At 42.2% G+C, this 18,496-nt stretch overlaps 1 protein-coding gene across 4 annotated transcripts in view; it reads left to right on the forward strand.

Moving 5' to 3' along the window:
• Positions 1-18,496, forward strand: part of EGFLAM (EGF like, fibronectin type III and laminin G domains) — a 198,078-nt gene that overhangs the window by 106,440 nt on the left and 73,142 nt on the right. For all 4 annotated transcript variants that reach the window (XM_031666120.1, XM_031666118.1, XM_031666121.1 and 1 more), the window contains exon 6: positions 3,463-3,629. In XM_031666120.1, coding sequence (XP_031521980.1) covers positions 3,463-3,629 — 167 coding nt within the window. The remainder of the gene's footprint in view (positions 1-3,462; positions 3,630-18,496) is intronic.

Consider the following 18,496-nt stretch of genomic DNA (forward strand, 5'->3'; position numbering starts at 1 on the left):
TATCTCTAAGATTTCACCGAGCTCTGATAGCCAGGTTGGATTCTAACAATGCCATTGGTAAGTGGCAAAATGAACCAGTGAGTGAGCCCTGATTAAGTGAATTGATGAACTGGGTTTTGAGTACCCACTGCTGGTTGCATTCTCTATTCCCCACCTGAACTCCCCTGCCCAGTAACCTTCCAAAGGTGAGCCACTGATCTCCTGAAGTATAGGGTGCCTGGCCCAACCCTATCTCACTACTTGGCAAAATGCTTGAAGTGTAGGCCCTGCTGGTGACTGCCCATGTTTTTTGTTGTTGAGGTTGTTTTTCTTTTTGAGACAGGGTCTCACTTTGTCACCAGGCTGGAGTACATTGGTGTGATCACAGCTCACTGCAGCTTCAACCTCCCAAGCTCAAGCAATCCTCCCACCCCCCAACTTTTCTTTTTTTTTGTTAAGTTTTTTGCAGAGACAAGGTCTTACTATGTTGCCCAGGCTGGTCTTGAACTACTGGGCTCAAGCAATCCACCCACCTCAGCCTCCTTAGTAGCTGAGATTATAGGCGTGTACCACCATGCGCAGCTAATTTTTTTTTTTTAATTAAACATAGTCATAGTCAAACATAATTAAGACATAGCCCAGGCTGGTCTTGAACCCCTGGGCTCAAGCTATCCTCCCACCTCAGCCTTCCAAAGTGGTGGGATTACAGGCTTAAGCCACCCCACCAGTTGGCCAGGTGTCCACCTGTTCCTCGGGGGTGGCAGCCCATTCTCAGTCAACTTCTCACCCTCTGGCCTTTTCATTGTTGAATACATTGCCAAGATAGTGTTGCTATAGTGATCTGACCAACAACTTTGTAGTTAGGATAAAGTGATTTTTTTCAGTCAAAAAAAAAGATAAAGCTGTTTTGGGAGACGATTTAAGACAATACTTTTGCCTGGTCGTCTCTTTCTCAGGCAAAAGTTTTTTTTGTACTTTTGTACCTTTGTACTTTTGTACCTCAAGAGACTCTAAAAACATTCAAATAAGAAACTCATGACAAAATCAGAGGCAAAATGTTAAAGGTTTGGAACTGGCATTCAATCTGCATGAGCTCATCTCTCTCACTCTATAGAATAAAAATAAATGTTAATGATTTCAATCTCTTATTTGCTGGAAATTACAGTTTTTCTTTTCTGCATTCAATGGACATGTACAAAATCATCTCCTTTTTGTTTTGCTGTAGTTTTTTCATAAAGATTGTTGCAGGTATTTGCAGGTAGTCCTGGGTAAATAACAGCAGACTGTGAGAATAGATATGGGTTATTTCCTCTATAAATATCACAAGGGAAGCTTAGCAAAGGATAACAGGAGAGTTTTATCTAAAGATCACATCTTTTCTGACTTTACTTTTAGATATCCCCTGTGGTTTTCCTCTGCGAAGTGATTTTGTTCTAATTTGAGTTTGTAAATGTGTTTCCTTCCACTCACCAAGGTTTTCTCTTTGATGATAAAGTTAGTTTACATGAGAATTCCATCTTTGGGGAAAGAATATCAGGAAAGAGAAACCAGCCCTGCTTCCTCCATGGGCATACCCTATGAACTCTGCTTTTCCAAACACATTAACACACTACTCCCAGCTCAGTAAGCTTGAGGAAGCATCATTTACCGGGCGTAAAGACTCCATCGGGCTTTCAATCGTTCCTGCTAATGAAAAACTGGGCGAGCTCATATTAAGGAAATTAGCTGTTCACCCCGGCATCTTCTTTTAGCAAAATGAGTCTCTTTCCTTGCCTGGTAAGTTGTTCATCAAAGACAAACAGAACTTTTTTGTTTCCTGCCTTCCTCTAAATAGCTGTGGGCAGAGGTGTTTAACAACAGAACACCTGAGAGGCAGCCAGGGAGCAAGCAAAGTGATGGGGAATTGCCTCTCACCCGCCATCACTCCAGTTTTTCATCCAGTATTAAGGGTCTTCTAAATCTAACCTCATCTTACCAATCCAAGTTGGCCTCACCATTTATCAGCTATGTGACCTTGGGCAAGTTACTTACCCATTCAGTGCCTTAGTTCCCTTATCTGTCAAAAAAAAAAAAAAGGTGGGGGTGTTTAATATTAGTACCTACTACATAGGGCATTTGTGAGCAGTAAATTAGTTAGAAGGGTGCTTGGTAGATGGAAAGCCCTTGATGTTATTAGCACAAAGCCTGTACTCCCCTTAGACCATTCACACTGTCCTCAGGCCATGCACAATTATTTCCAACTTTTATCTTGTAGTTCTTATTATCTGGAATGTTCTTTTTTTTCTCCCCTTCAGCTAGGATGTCCACATAGAGCAGAGCTATCCAGTAGAAATATAATGTAAGCCTATGTGAAAGTTTGCGTTTTCTAAGAGTGGCACTTAAAGGGCAATAAGAAAGAAATGAAATTAATTTCAGTAATATATTTTAACCCACTGTATCCAAAATATACTCATTTGAACATATAACCCATATAAAAATTACTGAGATATTTCACATTCTTTTTTATTTTTCTTTAAAATCCAGTGCACATTTTATGCTATAGCACATCTCAATTCAGACACATTTCAAGTGCTGACTGACATGGGGTAGTGGTACCGTATTGGATCATGCAGGTATAGAGTAAGTAGGCAGCTATAAGTTACTCGTTTTGTGAATAAGTCCCTTGCATAATGGCTGGTACCTGCTGAGTGTTTACAATTTGATGCCAGGTACTAGGCTGGAGATATATATCTTATTTAATTTTTATGACTGTCCTCTTAGGTAGGTCCTTTTATTATTCTCATTTTACAGATGGGAAAACTGAGTCTTAAAGGAATTGAGTAGCAGCTAGTAAGTAGGAGAGTCAGGATTTGAACTCCAGAGCTCATCCTCCCGCCTTCTGTTTATTACCTCCCAGACGGGAGCTCTAAGCAAAGGTCTGCCTTCTCTGAAGGGTCCTCCAAAAGACATGTAAAAATTCAGCACATTGGCCTAGCTGTATAATTCGTTAAGACTAAGAATGTCCGTGAACAGATTCTTCTTGGGTTTTCCCATGACAATTCATGCAATTAGTCACCCTATAAAACTTATATTTATTTTGTGAACAGATTGTGAATAGACGGAATCTGTGTTCTTCTGACCTCTGGGGATGGGGACTGCCAAAGGGAGGATTGTTTGTGAACATCTGGAAAGCAGAGTCCTTGAAAGTGAATTCCTACGTGAAGATCTTTTCATCATAGCGAGGGCCTTACAAGGAAAAGCGGATGGTCTTTAAGCAGTGTTTACAACTGACCCTAAAAATAATCTCCTTGTTTTTATCAGCAGGGACTTGCAAATGATGACTTGTGATTTCAAATCAGGATTAATTTCAGATAGGAAATGTTAACTTACTTTTACGAGTATTGCTTCCAGAGTTCAAATGCTGTTAGTTTACACAGCCAGCTAGCTTCCCTTCGCTCTGGTATTTCTGAACTACTGCTTCTTCTTTTTCTCTAATCAATAAAGGCCAGATTTCGACAAGAGGTGGACCTTAATCCATGAGCGGATCCAGATGGACTCCATGGTCATCAAGGGCCTCGATCCAGATACCAACTACCAGTTTGCCGTGAGGGCAATGAATTCCCATGGCCCCAGCCCCCGCAGCTGGCCCAGCGACATCATCCGGACCCTCTGTGAGTACCAGGGCCCTTCTGAGGGACCCAGGGAGCTGCCTATCTGGGTGTGCCTCATGAAGACTGGCTTGACCTGGATGCCGTGCAGAAGGATAGCCTGGAAAAGGACTAACCCCAGGCTTTCCTCCTGCGGTTTTCCCAGCCCTTTGGAAGTTAGAGGCTGTCAAGAGGGACACAGGCTGTTTCTATGTCCTGGAGGTCAGCAGAGGATTTATTTTTGTTGCATCCTTGGGAAGTTTGAGGTCAGTTTTCTTTCACAGTCACACAACAGACCACATAGCAAAATGATGTGCAGCCTTCCCCCTCTTTTTCATATTTTGAGAAAACGAGTTAATCTTAGAACCATAGGAGAAAAAACTAAGGCCCCTGGAGTCTTCAGGGTTTGTGTTCGCCTGAAAATAAAGGATGTTCAAACAACATTAACTCCTCTGAATGGTGGTCGAAGAGTATCAAAGAAGTTGAGCGCTGACATGGAGCTGTGGCCGTAGCCAATGGTGTAAGTTCTCATAGTGCCTAGGGGACGCTTGGGCCAGTGTTCATCAAATCACCTGGGGGTTTTGTTAAAGTCAGATTCTGGTTTTGGTCTGGGTTTTAACAAACTCCCACATGATGCCAAGAACCATTCTTGGATTGGCAAGGGCTTAGACCACTTTGGCAAGCCCAGTCCAGTTTAGAGGTTTTTTGTATTTGGGGAGTGGAGGGTATATTTCCATAAACCTAGAACCGTGTATAGTAGGGACAACTGAGAACGGAAATGTTGGCACTTTTTTGTTTGAAGACTCAGATCTTTTCAGTGTTGCCAATACATTCCTCCGGTAGGGCCTGGTGCTTCTCTGGGTCCTCTTTACCCTGAAAAGGTGCTGTCAGAAAGGAGCCAGCACTGGTAGCTGGCTTAACCCGCCAACATGAAGCCCTGTTTTTATTGGTTAGCGGAGCTGAATAAACTCCTGTCCTCACAAAGCATCCACACAGCTGACATCCAGGGTCACTGCTGTGTTCAGGGGTAGAGATTCAGGAGGTTCCCCAAATCTGAGGAATTTTGGCTCCTTTGAAAACAACCCCTACCCTAACCTTGAATGTCAGGTCACCTTTTGTCAAATTAAATTGTTGGGTTATATAGGGAGGCTATACTCCAAAACACACACACGCGCACATACACATACGCACACACGCACATGCACACACAGATGCACATGCTCGTGCACCCGATAAGTACTATTGACCACCCAGACAAACAAATGTTTTCACTCTTCTTCTTTAGAATTTAGAAGCTTAAACTTTCAAGCCACATGCCAAGGGCTGACAGCCTTCTTTCTGGAAGAAATGTTAACGATTCGACTTAAAGGAAGGCCTTGTTTGATTACTCTTTGGCTGAACTTTGTGGAATAACAGGAGCTAGGGCTGACAGTACTTTGAAACACTGAGTCCGTCTTTTTGCACTACAAAGTGAGCAGCCATTTGATGCTGTGTCTCCACCTGCCCTCCCCATGGAACGCCTGCTCCCATTTTGTGAGCTGCTCCAGGCTCACCTCCTTCAGTCTATCCTTTAGCTTCCCCTTCTCCATAGAGTCAAGAACGTAGAATAAAGATGAGATACAACAAGCACATGCCGATTTAGATGTATGCATAGAGACTGGAGTCAGGGAAGAATGGGTGGGTTGGGGCACCTCTCATGCAGCTCCTGCTGCTGCTTCTTTTTTTTTTTCTCCTTGAGTCGGAATCTCGCTCTGTCGCCCAGGCTGGAGTGCAATGGAGTACAGTGATCTCAGCTCACTGCAACCTCCGCCTCCTGGGTTCAAGCAATTCTCTTGCCTCGGCCTCCCGAGTAGCTGGTATAACAGGCACCCACCACGATGCCTGGCTAATTTTTGCATTTTTAGTAGAGACGGAATTTCACCATGTTGGCCAGGCCAGTCTCTTTGGCCAGGATGGTCTCGAACTCCTGACCTTGTGATCCACCCTCCTTGGCCTCCCAAAGTGCTGGGATGACGAGCGTGAGCCATGGTGCCCGGCCTCATACTGCTTCTTTTTTAATGGAAACACTGATCTGGTCTTAGAGTTTCTGATTCTAATTTCCCCATTGCTGGATTCTGCTTTTCTGGATTAAGTGGATAAGTTATGTGAAAGTGTTTTACAGATCTGTAAGATTTTATTATAATTGGCCTGTTTGTTATGCGAAGTAAAATTTTAAAATTTCAAAGTAATTGTGAGTGGGGAAGCTGGACAAAACCATGCTAAGTCAGTGAAAATTCTGTTATGAAACTTTCTTAAATAGACATAATTTTACTGCTTCTAGGTATACACAGTTACTCAGATCAGAATAACAAAACTTATTAGATGCCCTGTTTCGTGAATACAAAAGCATGTGCTATAATTAGTATTTCAATTGTGGTTTTTCTCTCTGATCATTTCTGATATTTTGGAAAACCCTTTATTCTGGGATACATTTTTTTTTTATTTTGGTATTGGTTTAGACTATTATTTTGCTTCCAAAACATGCTTTTCCCATACATAAAATTACCTAATTATCAAATAGCACTATCTAATTAGTGCTAAATTAATAACAATTTAACTAATTAACAAATTACTTCAAATTAATAAATTTCAAATAATACAAAATAATATCAGAGCTACCACTGGGAAGGTGTACTATGAGCCAGGCATTGTGCTGTGCCGTTTACCTGCAAAACCCATTTAATCCTCACAGAAACACTGTGCTGGGGGGATAGTGTCCCCTTTTTACGGAGTAAAAAAATTGAGTTTTTGGGCCGGGCGCAGTGGCTCAAGCCTGTAATCCCAGCACTTTGGGAGGCCAAGACGGGCGGATCACAAGGTCAGGAGATCGAGACCATCCTGGCGAACATGGTGAAACCCCGTCTCTACTAAAAAATACAAAAAACTAGCCGGGCGAGGTGGCGGGCGCCTGTAGTCCCAGTTACTCGGGAGGCTGAGCCAGGAGAACGGGGTAAACCCAGGAGGCGGAGCTTGCAGTGAGCTGAGATCTGGCCACTGCACTCCAGCCTGGGCGACAGAGCGAGACTCCGTCTCAAAAAAAAAAAAAAAAAAATTGAGTTTTTGAAAGGTAATGTATTTTGGCAAGATTGATCATTGTAAAGGCAGGATTTGAACTTGGGTTTGGCTGACTGTGAAGCTGCTTCCCTGAGTGAGATGCGTATAGAGAAGATTATTCTTCTAATGCAAAGTAATGTGAGAATGGTTAACATCAACAATTAATGAAAGACAGAGAATAGTCCATGTGGAATATATGGACTAAGGAGACTCTGACAACACAGAATAAAACCTCTAAAAGTTGCTTTTGTTTTTGTTTTTAATTTTTAGATTCACAGGGTACATGTGCAGGTTTGTTACATGGATATATTGCACAATGGTGAGGTTTGAGCTTCAAGTGTACCCATCAGGCAAATAGTGACCATTGTGCCTAAGAAGTAATTTTTCAAGCCCCTCCTCCTCCCAACCTCCCCGCTGCCTTTTAGAGTCCCCAGTGTCTGTCATTTCCATCTTTATGTCCCCGTGTACCAATTGTTTAGTTCCCACTTGTAAGTGAGAGCATGCAGTGTTTAATTTTCTGTTTGTGAGTTATTTCACTTAGGATGACCTCCAGTTTCATTCATGTTGCTTAAAGGACGTGAATTTGTTTTTTGTTATGGCTGCATAATATTCTATGGTATATGTATACCACATTTTCTTTATCCAATCAAATTTTGATAGATACTTAGGTTGATTCCGTGACTTTGCTATTGTGAATAGTGCTTCATAAATATGCAAGTGCAGGAGTCTTTTTCATACAATGATTTCTTTTCTTTTGGGTGGTTGCCCAGTAGTGGGATTGCTGGCTCAATGATAGTTATATTTTTAGTTCTTTGAGAAATCTCCATACTGTTTTCCATAGAGATTGTACTCATTTGCATTCCCACAAACAGTGTATAAGCCTACGCTTTTCTCCACATTCATGCCAACAGCTGGTAGCAAAGTTGCCATCAAGTCAAGTAAACATTCATGTAGATGGTGGGGAAGGGGAGGAGTGAGGATGCGATAAGCCCAAAGTGTAGAAATACCATCCTGGCCTCACAAATTTATTCAGAGTAGTGTTTTTTCGACTAGTCATTCTGACTGGTGTAAGATATCTCATTGTGGTTTTAATTTGCATTTCTCTGATGATTAGTGATACTGACCATTTCTTCATGAGTTTTTGGCCACTTGTATATCATTTTTTGAGAAATATCTGTTCATGTTGTAACCACCCAACGGTTCACCTTTCCGGCTGCCTAAACAGAGCCTATTTTTCAAGACAGGGGAATTGCAATGGAGAAAGAGTCTTTCACACAAAGCCAGCTGTGCAGGAGACCAGAGTTTTATTACTACTCCATCAGTCTCCTTGAGCATTCGGGGATCGGAATTTTTAAAGATAATTTGGTGGGTAGGGGCTCGGGAAATGTGGAGTGCTGATTGCTCAGGTTGGAGATGGAATCCTCGGGGACTGAAGTGAGGTTGTCGTGTTGTCTTCTCTTCCTGGGTGGGATCACAGAACTGGTTGAGCCAGATTACCAGACAGGGTGGTGTCAGCCGATCCATCCAGTACAAGGTCTGCAAAATATCTCAAGCACTGATTTTAGGTTTTACAATAGTGATGTTATCCCCAGGAGCGATTTGGGGAGGCTCAAACTCTTAGAGCCAGAGGCTGCATGATTCCTAAACTGTAATTTCTAATCTTGTAGCTAGTTTGTTAGTTCTACAAAGGCTGACCGATCCCCAGTCAAGAAAGGGATCTTTTTGGGAAAGGGCTGTTATCAGCTTTGTTTCAGAGTCAAACCATAAACTGAATTCCTTCCCAAGGTTAGTTCAGCCTATGCCCAGGAATGAATAAAGACAGCTTAAAGGTTAAAAGCAAGATAGAATCAGTTAAGTCTGATCTATTTCACTGTCATAATTTCCTCTGTTATAATTTTTGCAAAGGGGGTTTCAGTGTCCTTTGCCGACTTTTTAATGGGGTTGTTTCTTGTTTGAGTTGACTTCCTCATAGATTCTGGATATTAGTTCTTTTTCAGAGGCATGATTTGAAAATATTTCTCCCATTTGGTAGGTTGTCTGTTTACTCTGTTGATTTTTTTTTTTTTTTGGCTGTGCAGAAACTTTTTAGTTTAAGTCCCATTTGTCTATTTTTGTTCTTGTTACATTTGCTTTTGGTTTAAAAACTCATAAGGTAAATTGCACATACAGAAATATGAGTAAAACATATATGTTGATTGAAAGTCAACCCGTATGTATTAGTATAGCCCTAGTATTTTACAGCTGGCAGCCCCTTAGATTAGTTAGTCCCAAATCAAGACAGAGAAACGTTTTGAACACCACTCTCCATTTGTGAGATCAATATTTCTACATGTTGGGCTTACCCCATTCTCGTTCCTCTCTCTCCTCTCTGTCTCCATGAATATTGACTTGATTCGATGCCCACTTTGCTCCTTGAACAGCCACCTTCACAACACAATGTTCAAGGAGACCCTTGAGGCTAAGTGCCCAGTGGGAACCTTGAGATCCCACCCAGGACACAGGCCACTCCCTGGGGTCCTCTGTGGCCTGTTTATCTTAGGGTTAAACTCTTTTATAAGAAAAGATAACCCTTCAGCCCTACTAACTGGGGAAGCTTTTACTTCCCTCTGGGCCTATTAATGCCAGACACTATTAGCAACTTAATTGCTTAATGGGGCAATTGGAAGATCTTAGTTGCTCTTGTGCTGGTAGTTAATGAAAGCCAGGGCCCAGTATTATCATTAACTGGCACTTAGCTGAAGTGAGAAAGGAGGATGGTGTTGGTGGTTCCACTGCAATGTTGAGAAGTTTGTGCAGTGACAACATCTAATTCCAGCTTCACAACATTATAAGTAGAACAGGAAGAAAAAAAAACTTTGATGTCTAGGTCCTCTAATGAGAGCTAGGATCATTTTGGTGACCTTGAATAATAATGATGCATCTACATGTACATCCATCTTCTCCCGGGAGGCGTTCCACACAAATCAGCACCTGTTTTGTTTCCAAGAGAAAATACAAAGAAGACCCAAATCATGATCTCTCATTCCTTACTCCCATCCTGCTGTATTTTTTTTCCCTGCAAGAAAGAAACACCAGCATCATTATAGTTTCCTTTTGATCTGGTAAATCAGGCAGTTGGTGTGCAGAACTGGGGGATTTGTAAAAAATGTATTCACTGCATCCACTGGCCACCAATTACCAAGCTTGAAGCTTGTTGAGTACATTCTTTCATCAAGTAGAATGAAAGCCAGTAAAAAGGACATGAATGGTAAATAATAGAAATGGCAGAAGTAAAAAAGTCACGTGCCTTTCTTCTTTTTTCCAAAAATGGGAATTTAATTAAAAATAAGTTACATGTATAATCAACTCTAGGATTATATAACTTCTGCTAGGAATAGAACTTGGTCTTAACCACCAAAACCACTTAATTTCTAGGGTACTATCCTCATGGTATAGACAGAGAAAGAGCAAATACATTCTTCACTGAAGTGAATTGGTGTCCTTAGATCAGTTCCTAGTAGATAATATTGTTTCTCTTCCCAGCAAAGACCGTTTTGCACTTTTCTGCTTCGGGACTTTGGCACCTGCTGTTTCCTGGGCTTGGAACTCTCTTCCCTCAGATCTTTCTATGATCATGCCGCCAGCCTCCTCCCTTTCTCCTTTCAGATCCTAGCTCAAATGTCACTTTCTCAGATAGGCTTCTGGTTTTCTTGAGACAGGGTCTTGGAGTGCAGTGCCGTAATGTTCATTCACTGCAACTTCCACCTCCCAGGCTCAAGTGATCCTCCCACTTCAGCCTCCTGAGTAGCTGGGACTGTAGGCATACACCACCATGCTTGGCTAATTTTTGTATTTTTTGTAGAGACAAGGTTTCACCATGTTACCCAGGCTGGTCTCAAACTCCTGGGCTCAAGCGATCCTCCTGCTTGGCTCCCAAAGTGCTGGGATTACAGTCCTGAGCCACTGTGCCCAACCCCAGGCTTCTATGGTCTCAGCCTAATACCCTGGTTTATTTTCTCCATAGCACTTTCACTGCCTGAATCTATTTTTTGCATCGTATTGTCTGTATCTCCTCTCTAGGATAAGGTCTATATTGGAGCTGGAATAGCTTGTTCAACGTTGTGTTCTCTTTTTTTTTTTTTTGAGACAGAGTCTTGCTCTGTCACTCAGTCTGCAGTGGTGCGATCTCAGCTCACTGTAACCTCCGCCCCCCAGGTTCAAGCGCTTCTCCTGCCTCAGCCTCCTGAGTAACTGGGATTACAAGTGCCTGCCACCATGCCCAGCTAATTTTTTTATTTTTATTTTTAGTAGAGACGGTGTTTCACCATGTTGGCCAGGGTGGTCTGGAACTCCTGACCTCAGGTGATCCTCCCGCCTCCGCCTCCCAAAGTACTGGGATTGTAGGCACCACCACTCCTAGCCGTCAACGTTGTGTTCTCAACACCCTAGACAAGGTCTGCACTCAGTAAGTATTTTTTGAGTACATAAATGAGCGACTTAACTAGCTAAGAGTCTGTGACTACTTTGGTGATTGGATAACTCCCTACTGCTACTGTATGGGAAATTCAAAGACAAGATGAAAGGAAACAGTTGTTCTGGAAACCCACATAGGCCAAAAGTGAATTTCCCGCTGGCAAGGTTCATAGGCAAAAGTGAACTCCCAGAATTGCAATGTGGCATAAATAAGGAAAAGGTAAGCAAATAGAGTAAAAGAGGGAGGCAGGAAAGAAGGAAGGAAGAGAGCGAGCCCAGTGAATTTAAATTCAAGGCTGTAAAGGTGAGATTCTAGTGCTAAAAAGAGTACAGTTTGCTGATAGGGGGTTGATGAAGGGAGAGACATTTTCTAACCCTCTTTCAAACCAAGCCCTCATTTTACCCCTGTGTTCTTACTTGATCATTATAATATGCATTAACATTTCTAGACTGTTTTTCCCTCCTTCTCTTAATAAGGCTAATTGTGGTCTCAGATCCTCAGAGATTACATAGGGAAGTATGAGAGATGTTTTGTTTTGGTTTGGTTTTTGCCATACTGTTCTCCCTATAATCTGTTTTCTTCTACAGTTTCAGAAACATACTCTTCCACTGAGCTGAGACAGACTCCCTCTGGCTCACATCAGATTTCTTTTTTTTTTTTTTGAGATGGAGTTTCACTCCTGTTGCCCAGGTGGGAGCACGATCTTGGCTCACTGCAACCTCCGCCTCCCGGGTTCAAGCGATTCTCCTGCCTCAGCCTCCCTAGTAGCTGGGATTATAGGCATGTGCCACCACGCCCGGCCAATTTTGTATTTTTAGTAAAGACAGGGTTTCTCCATGTTGGTCAGGCTGGTCTCGAACTCCCGACCTCAGGTGATCTGCCCGCCTCAGCCTCCCAAAGTGCTGGGATTACAGGCGTAAGCCACCGCACCCAGCCCAAATCAGATTTCTACAGTAAATCTGATTCCATGCTGTTCCCCAGCACCCTCCCATCTCACCCCTCTTTTCTTCTCTACACCTTCCTGCTTGCTTAGTACAGCTGTCTTTGGTTGTGTAAACCCGTTGTCCCATAAGGGTCCATGTGTGAGTCTGGCTTTTGCCTAGTTTTTGCTCTGAAATTTGGGCCCCTGTTTTTCATTGCCTGTCTGCCTGGAGACCAGCTACAGCATGCTAGGGTCCCTGGGTACATGTTGTCGTAGAGCCACAGAATAGATCTCCCTTATCCCTGTTCGCAAGCGAGGCCTCCTATTTGGCGGCAATACCCCTGAATTGGCTTCAGCAGTGAGCAGAGGGGAAGCAAGTGGAGACAGAAGGTAGTGGTATGTTCTGGGGATGGCTAGGAAGCAATCAGGAAGTGCTCCAAAGTCCCCATGACTTATTAGCACTCTCTAGCAGCTTCCATACAGCTGCAGCCTCTTTCAATCCATACCTATGAAAAGTTCTTGGCAACCTATACGCTCTTCACTGCCCCCAAACATCTGTACCTTTGCAAGGGGCAGAATCTGGCCAGCAAATCTGGGTCTGAGGTCCAGGAAAACTGTCCTCTTACCGCCTTGCTACGGGACCTCCTCAGAAAAGCCACTTAGTATCTCTGGGCCTCAGCTTACTCATCTCTAAAATGGGTGCAGTAATGCCTGAGATAGGTGATATTTTCTACTTCTCAGGGTTATTTTAAGAAAACACAAGTAGAACAGAGGTTAAGGCATCTGACCACTCTTCAAGATGAAGGAGATGTTAATAGATGTTCCCTCCAGGCATAGTTACTGAAGGATGGTGTGACTGACAGGGGCAGCCGCTGGGGGTTCTGTAGCTTTTTCTTTAGACTCCAGGCCCTGGGCTCTGTTCTTGGAACGGGAAGACACCAGAATGCCAGAATTCAGAAACAGAAGTACAAGAACAAAAACTTTCCTCACCGGGAAGTGGCAGAATGGAGGAAGCCCTATGAGTTAGGTCCAACAGAATCATTAGGATGGGGCTTGATTGTGTCAGGAGGGAAGACTTTCCCTCTGCCCACAGAGGGTTTAATAACTGAGTACATGAAATAAACGGACAGCAGGTAGAGTAAGAGGAGAAAAGGTACACACATTTCTTATATGCACAGGGGCTTCCAGGGAAAAAAAAGTGAATACCCCCAAACTCAGTGGGATCTAGAAGCTTGTAGACGCGGAGGAAGGACGTAGAGAACATAGGAGAGAGTAAATGATGAATGGGTCCTCTGAAGAATAGGTGACAGATAGCCCATGACAATCTGTCTGGGTGTGGTGTTAACCCCCAGTCTTCCCTCCAGAGATAGGAGTTAATCTTCCCCGGTAATGAGATTCTGGGGAGGGGATCCCTTGGCAATTGCATTCCTTTTGGCAGATCAGTCTTCAGGCAGGTAAAAGAAAGCCCCTCCCTGAATCTGCTGCTCCCCGGGTGCCCTCAGTGTGAGGCAATCAGCACAGTAAAGCGGCTTGTATTGGGGGGACACTTCCTGAACTCCTTCAGTTGGTTGCTTAGTTTTAAAAGACTGTAGTGATCAGATGTCAGAGAATTAAAACTACAAGTCACAAGCTCTGGTAACAATAAAATTTCATGTCGCTTACTACTTAAGCACATTCTAGACTCAGGCAAAAGGAAAAAAAGAAAAAAAAGTCTAGAGTTACAGTATCACGCTGCTAGCTTTGTTTGTTTTTAGTCTTCCCAAAAATAACCATTTACTTAGACAACGGTCAGCAAATTTTTCTATAAAGGGCAAGATAGTAAATATTTTAGGATTTTTAGGCCAACTTTGCTGTCATAGCAGGAAAGCAGTCATCCAATAAATAATTATGCATGGCTGTATTCCAATAAAACTTTATTTATGCACACTGAGATTTGAATTTAAGTTTTATGTGTCACAAGAAATTATTATTCTTAAACTTTTTCCCCAACCTCTGAAAATGTAAAAACTGCTGTTACAGAAACAGAAAGCAGGCTGGATTTGGCCCGTGAGCCAGAGTTTACTGACCTCTGTACTATACTGTTGGGGTATTTTTCCCTAAATTTTCAAGAAATTGTTCAGGAAATTTGGTAAATCCCCTTTTAGATAGCAATTTTATCAAGCTTTTAAGGAATCAATTAGCGCATACTAATGAACTTGTTCCCTTGATAGGGCTCTCGGTGATTTAATTTTCACATAAATGTTCTTAAAGAAGAGACCTGCAATCCAATTGCTTTGGAACAGGTTTGTGCTGGTGACATTGGAGAAAGAGAAAAAGCAAACTGAGGGGGAGGTTCCTTTGCTAGGCATTACTACAGGAGCATGGGATAGGCCAATACCTCAGTGAGCTTCATGGCTTTGTAAATCTTTAGAACGTGAGATGAAAAAGGGAACAGGAGGAGTGATAAATGCTTTGTTTCACTCATAGCCTAGACAAACCTGCACTTTCAGTTTGCATTTGAGCATGAATATAACTTCAGATGTGATTTCACATTCAGGGTGTCCTCCATGGCAATCGCTCTATTGATTTGCTGATGCCTCCATGCATGTAAATCTGAGCAACGTTTATTTGCACAACTTTATTGGCTCTACGGGGAATGATTCACTTTGCTGTTTAAATACCTATTAATTGCTCTTCTGAGGCCTTTGTGCATCTTACATTATCATACATTTACTTATAATCAGGACACCGATATTTTACCCCCTCTGGCTAGGTAGAGAAGAGAGAGTAAAGCAAATGATAAGGGAATGTAAGTTTTCAAAGGAAAGGAACTCACGGTGCTCTGATTTCAACTGGAGCATCTGCTCAATCAGTCGGCTGATATTTCATGGCCACAGAATGTGCAACTATGTACTGTTTATTCCACTCAATGGATTTTTAAACATTAATATATTGAGGTGATATCCACACACATACCCATGCACAAGTATCCTGCCTATTTTTGCTTTGTTTCCTTTCATTTACTTTATTATCCATTTTGTTCTCTTTCCTTCACACTCATAGTGTCATGGCTAATCTTTTCTCTTCTTTCCTTTGGAGCATTTCTTGCTTTTCTATAGTTCTTCATTGGAATCATTTCTTAGCACCTAACTTCTAGAATCATTTCAGCTCTTTGATGAAAGAGTAGGGTCACAGTTGTTGTTCAGCACAAAGAGAGGAGGTCTATGAAATCAGCTTAGCACAGTAACAGACATAGGAGGGACGCGGTGCATGCTGGTTGAGTTTCATGGATCTCGTCTGATAATGCAACCAAATATGAAACACGTATGGACAAATATAAATGAGAAGCAACTGTGGGATGACTTTTCTAGGGGTCTCATCAGGCTCCTGGCACAAAATAGAGGCAAAAGTACTTGGATGATTTGAAGCAAGTTTAATGAGGGGACTGTTTGCAAAAGCTTGGTCATGTGCTAATTGGGACCATATCCAGATGGACAAGGAGGGCCATCCTGCAAGAGCTGTGACCTTCAGACATGTGTCCCGTGACAACCTCATAGGGTAGAAGTTAGAGAAACACTGTGACTCCTTTTCCTCTGTCTTCTTTCTTGCTGGTGCTTCCTAATGGGCAGGACACAAGTCCCGCCAGGCAGGTCAGCTTCCCAGGGCACAGGGCAGGGTGGAGAAGGACAGAGGAATTTTAGGCATCAAGTATGAAAAGGTAATCAATCACCAAACTGGGTTCTGGTCCAGAATCTGCCACTTGATTCCTAAAATTAGTGAGATTCCTTTTGTCTAAAGATTCGATTCCTCAAGCGTGTTCAGAGAAGAAGAAGGTCAGTGTAACTGGAGAAGGGAGTTCTAGGGGAGAAAAGTGGAAGGAGATGAGGTTAGAGAGGGAGGGCACAGTTAGTGGATGCTGGTTAGGGACCTGGAGCCCACTGGAACCCATTTGATTTGGCTTTTTCTCAGAGAGGGATAAGACTGGGAGGGTTGGGGGTGCTTAATCAGGGGAATGAAAAGACCTTACTAAGATTTTAACAAAATTACTCTTAGTAGAATATAGAGGGGTAAGGGCAAAAATAGGGAAAGTAAGGAAACCATTGCAATAATTGCAAAACAGAAATGGTATTTTTGTTATCACTAAGTGAAGAGGATATTGTGCTCTATAATGCTTATTGTTAGTGAAAAAATTCAGGCAACATAAAAAATATTAAAATGAAAATTATCTTTAACCTCAGCATCTAGATATAGTCACTATTAAAATTTTGGCAGATAATATCTTCCATAATTTTTTTAATCCAATGATGAAATCATAGTACATATACATTTTCTGTGCAACAAAATACTGTATACATATATAAATACAAATGAATATAGGCATACATCATAAAATTTAATAACAGCATATTCCATTATAAAGGCGTGCCACACTTATTGAACTAATTCCTCATTGATGGACATTTGGATTGCTTCACTGGTGTAAACAAAGCTGGGCCTCTTGATGGTAACCTTACTTGTCTTTTGGTTGGCCAAGTTCATCTACCCTCTGGTATCTTTTTGAAACAGAGTGGGCCAGCACCATTATTTCTCCCTTAGTTTCTAGTTGGATAGACTGACATACACAGCTGATCAGCAAGTGGATGGTATTCTGAACCCAAGTGTCTTGCCTGCTATTTCACAAATTTAACCAATAGCCTATGTTGCACTAATCTCTTATTAACACATAATATTCATGTATACATTTTGAGATAAAAATGTTTTTTCAAAAGGAAAAATAAATCAGCTGCTGTAAGGCTCTATCTCTAAATCTGAGCCCCAATTGGAATTTTTTGGTGATACTAGCTTCTAATTCCCACTGGTATGAGGAGCCAAGAGGCCTGTCTTAGAACATAGATTAGTGCTGCTTTTGAACTCTAATCCAAGCATCTACCATATTTTAAAATGTGATTATGTCTGCATTTTGGCCCCGTGGATCATCTCTCTCATCACTGATGTTGATCACAGGATCCTTAGGGAGTGCCGGGGCCCGCCAGGCACAGCTGCTCAGGAGGAAGTACCAACAGTCATCCAGCAGATGGCAGTAGTGCCCAGACTTACAGAGCCGGAAGAGCCCTTAAGGGCTCAGTCTGGAGTCACCTGAAGTGGTTGACTTTGAGAGCAGCGCCATTAGATTGCATCAGATAGAGGGCACCTTCTATGGTTCAAAGTCCCAACCAACATGGGAGAGGGCAACTAATTTTAGATTTTTTTTCTGTTGCAACCAAACGTCCTCAAACAAAAACAGATATTTCTTCAGCGACCTTTGGCGTTTATAACATTTTATTTATAATGCTGTGTCCAAATGATGCAAAAAACTGGTACAGTACATTTCTTTCCAAAATAAAATGAAATAAAGAGCTGGCAAATTCAGAAAGAATTAGAACAATGAAAATTAGAAAAGTGGGTGATACAAATTTGTCAGGCTTTTTTTTTTTTCCTAACATCACTCCTGAAAACTGGGTGATGTTCAAGGAAGTAAAGAACCTAATTTCTGACACTACATTGATTATTTCACTTGTTTAAGCACGTATTCACACAGTTTCCCAAATGTATATTTGATGCCTGTTTATGCCCAGGTAATTTCCGGGTGCTGGGGTTTTAGCAGTAAACAAGATCAGTAGTGTCTCTGCCCTCATGAGGTATATCTGTGGGAGAGTCTGTGAAATAAGTCTGTATCGAATTACACTATATAAATAATATCATCGGTAATGATAAGTGAAAAGGGGAAAAAGTAAAGGGCTAAGAGGGTGTAGAGGATAGTGGGAGCTGCTGCTTGGGATAGGCTATCAGGGAAGGCTTCTCTCAAAGAGAGATTTGAGCAGAATCCCTCTACGTGGAGGGAGTGACAAATGCGGAGGTCCTGGGGTGGGAGCCCAGAGGACACTGGAAGCTCATAGTAAGAGGCCCACATGGCGGGAACATGGTGAGTGAGAAGAATGATAGGAGGTGAGGTCAGAAAGTTTGCCAGGGGTCAGAGCATGTCAAACCTTATAGGTCCTGATGAACACTTTGAATCTTATTCAAAGTTAAAGGTCAAGATGTTGAAATTTTGAGCAGCAAAATGACATGGCCTGACTTATATTTTAAGCAGGATTGCTGTGGCTACAGTGGTGGAACTCAGTGGAGAGGAAGGAGAAGGAATAAGGAGGCAATTTTATATTGCTTTAAGGAGAACAGACATGAAAAGAAAAAGGTAGAATGCCAAATGGAAATCATAGAATTTTGAAACTGGCGAGTCATTGAAGAACCTAGCCGGACTTCCACAATTTTCAGATAAGGAACTGAGACACCACCGGATTATGTGACTCTCTGAAGGTCTTACAGTCACCATGAGCGTTGGATTTATGGAACTCTCTAGCCAGTGATCCTTGCTTGCACTTCCTGTCCTCCTCTCTGTTGCAGAGA

The sequence above is a fragment of the Papio anubis genome, chromosome 5, assembly GCF_008728515.1.
Source record: "Papio anubis isolate 15944 chromosome 5, Panubis1.0, whole genome shotgun sequence".
In the NCBI taxonomy this organism is placed as follows: domain Eukaryota; kingdom Metazoa; phylum Chordata; class Mammalia; order Primates; family Cercopithecidae; genus Papio; species Papio anubis.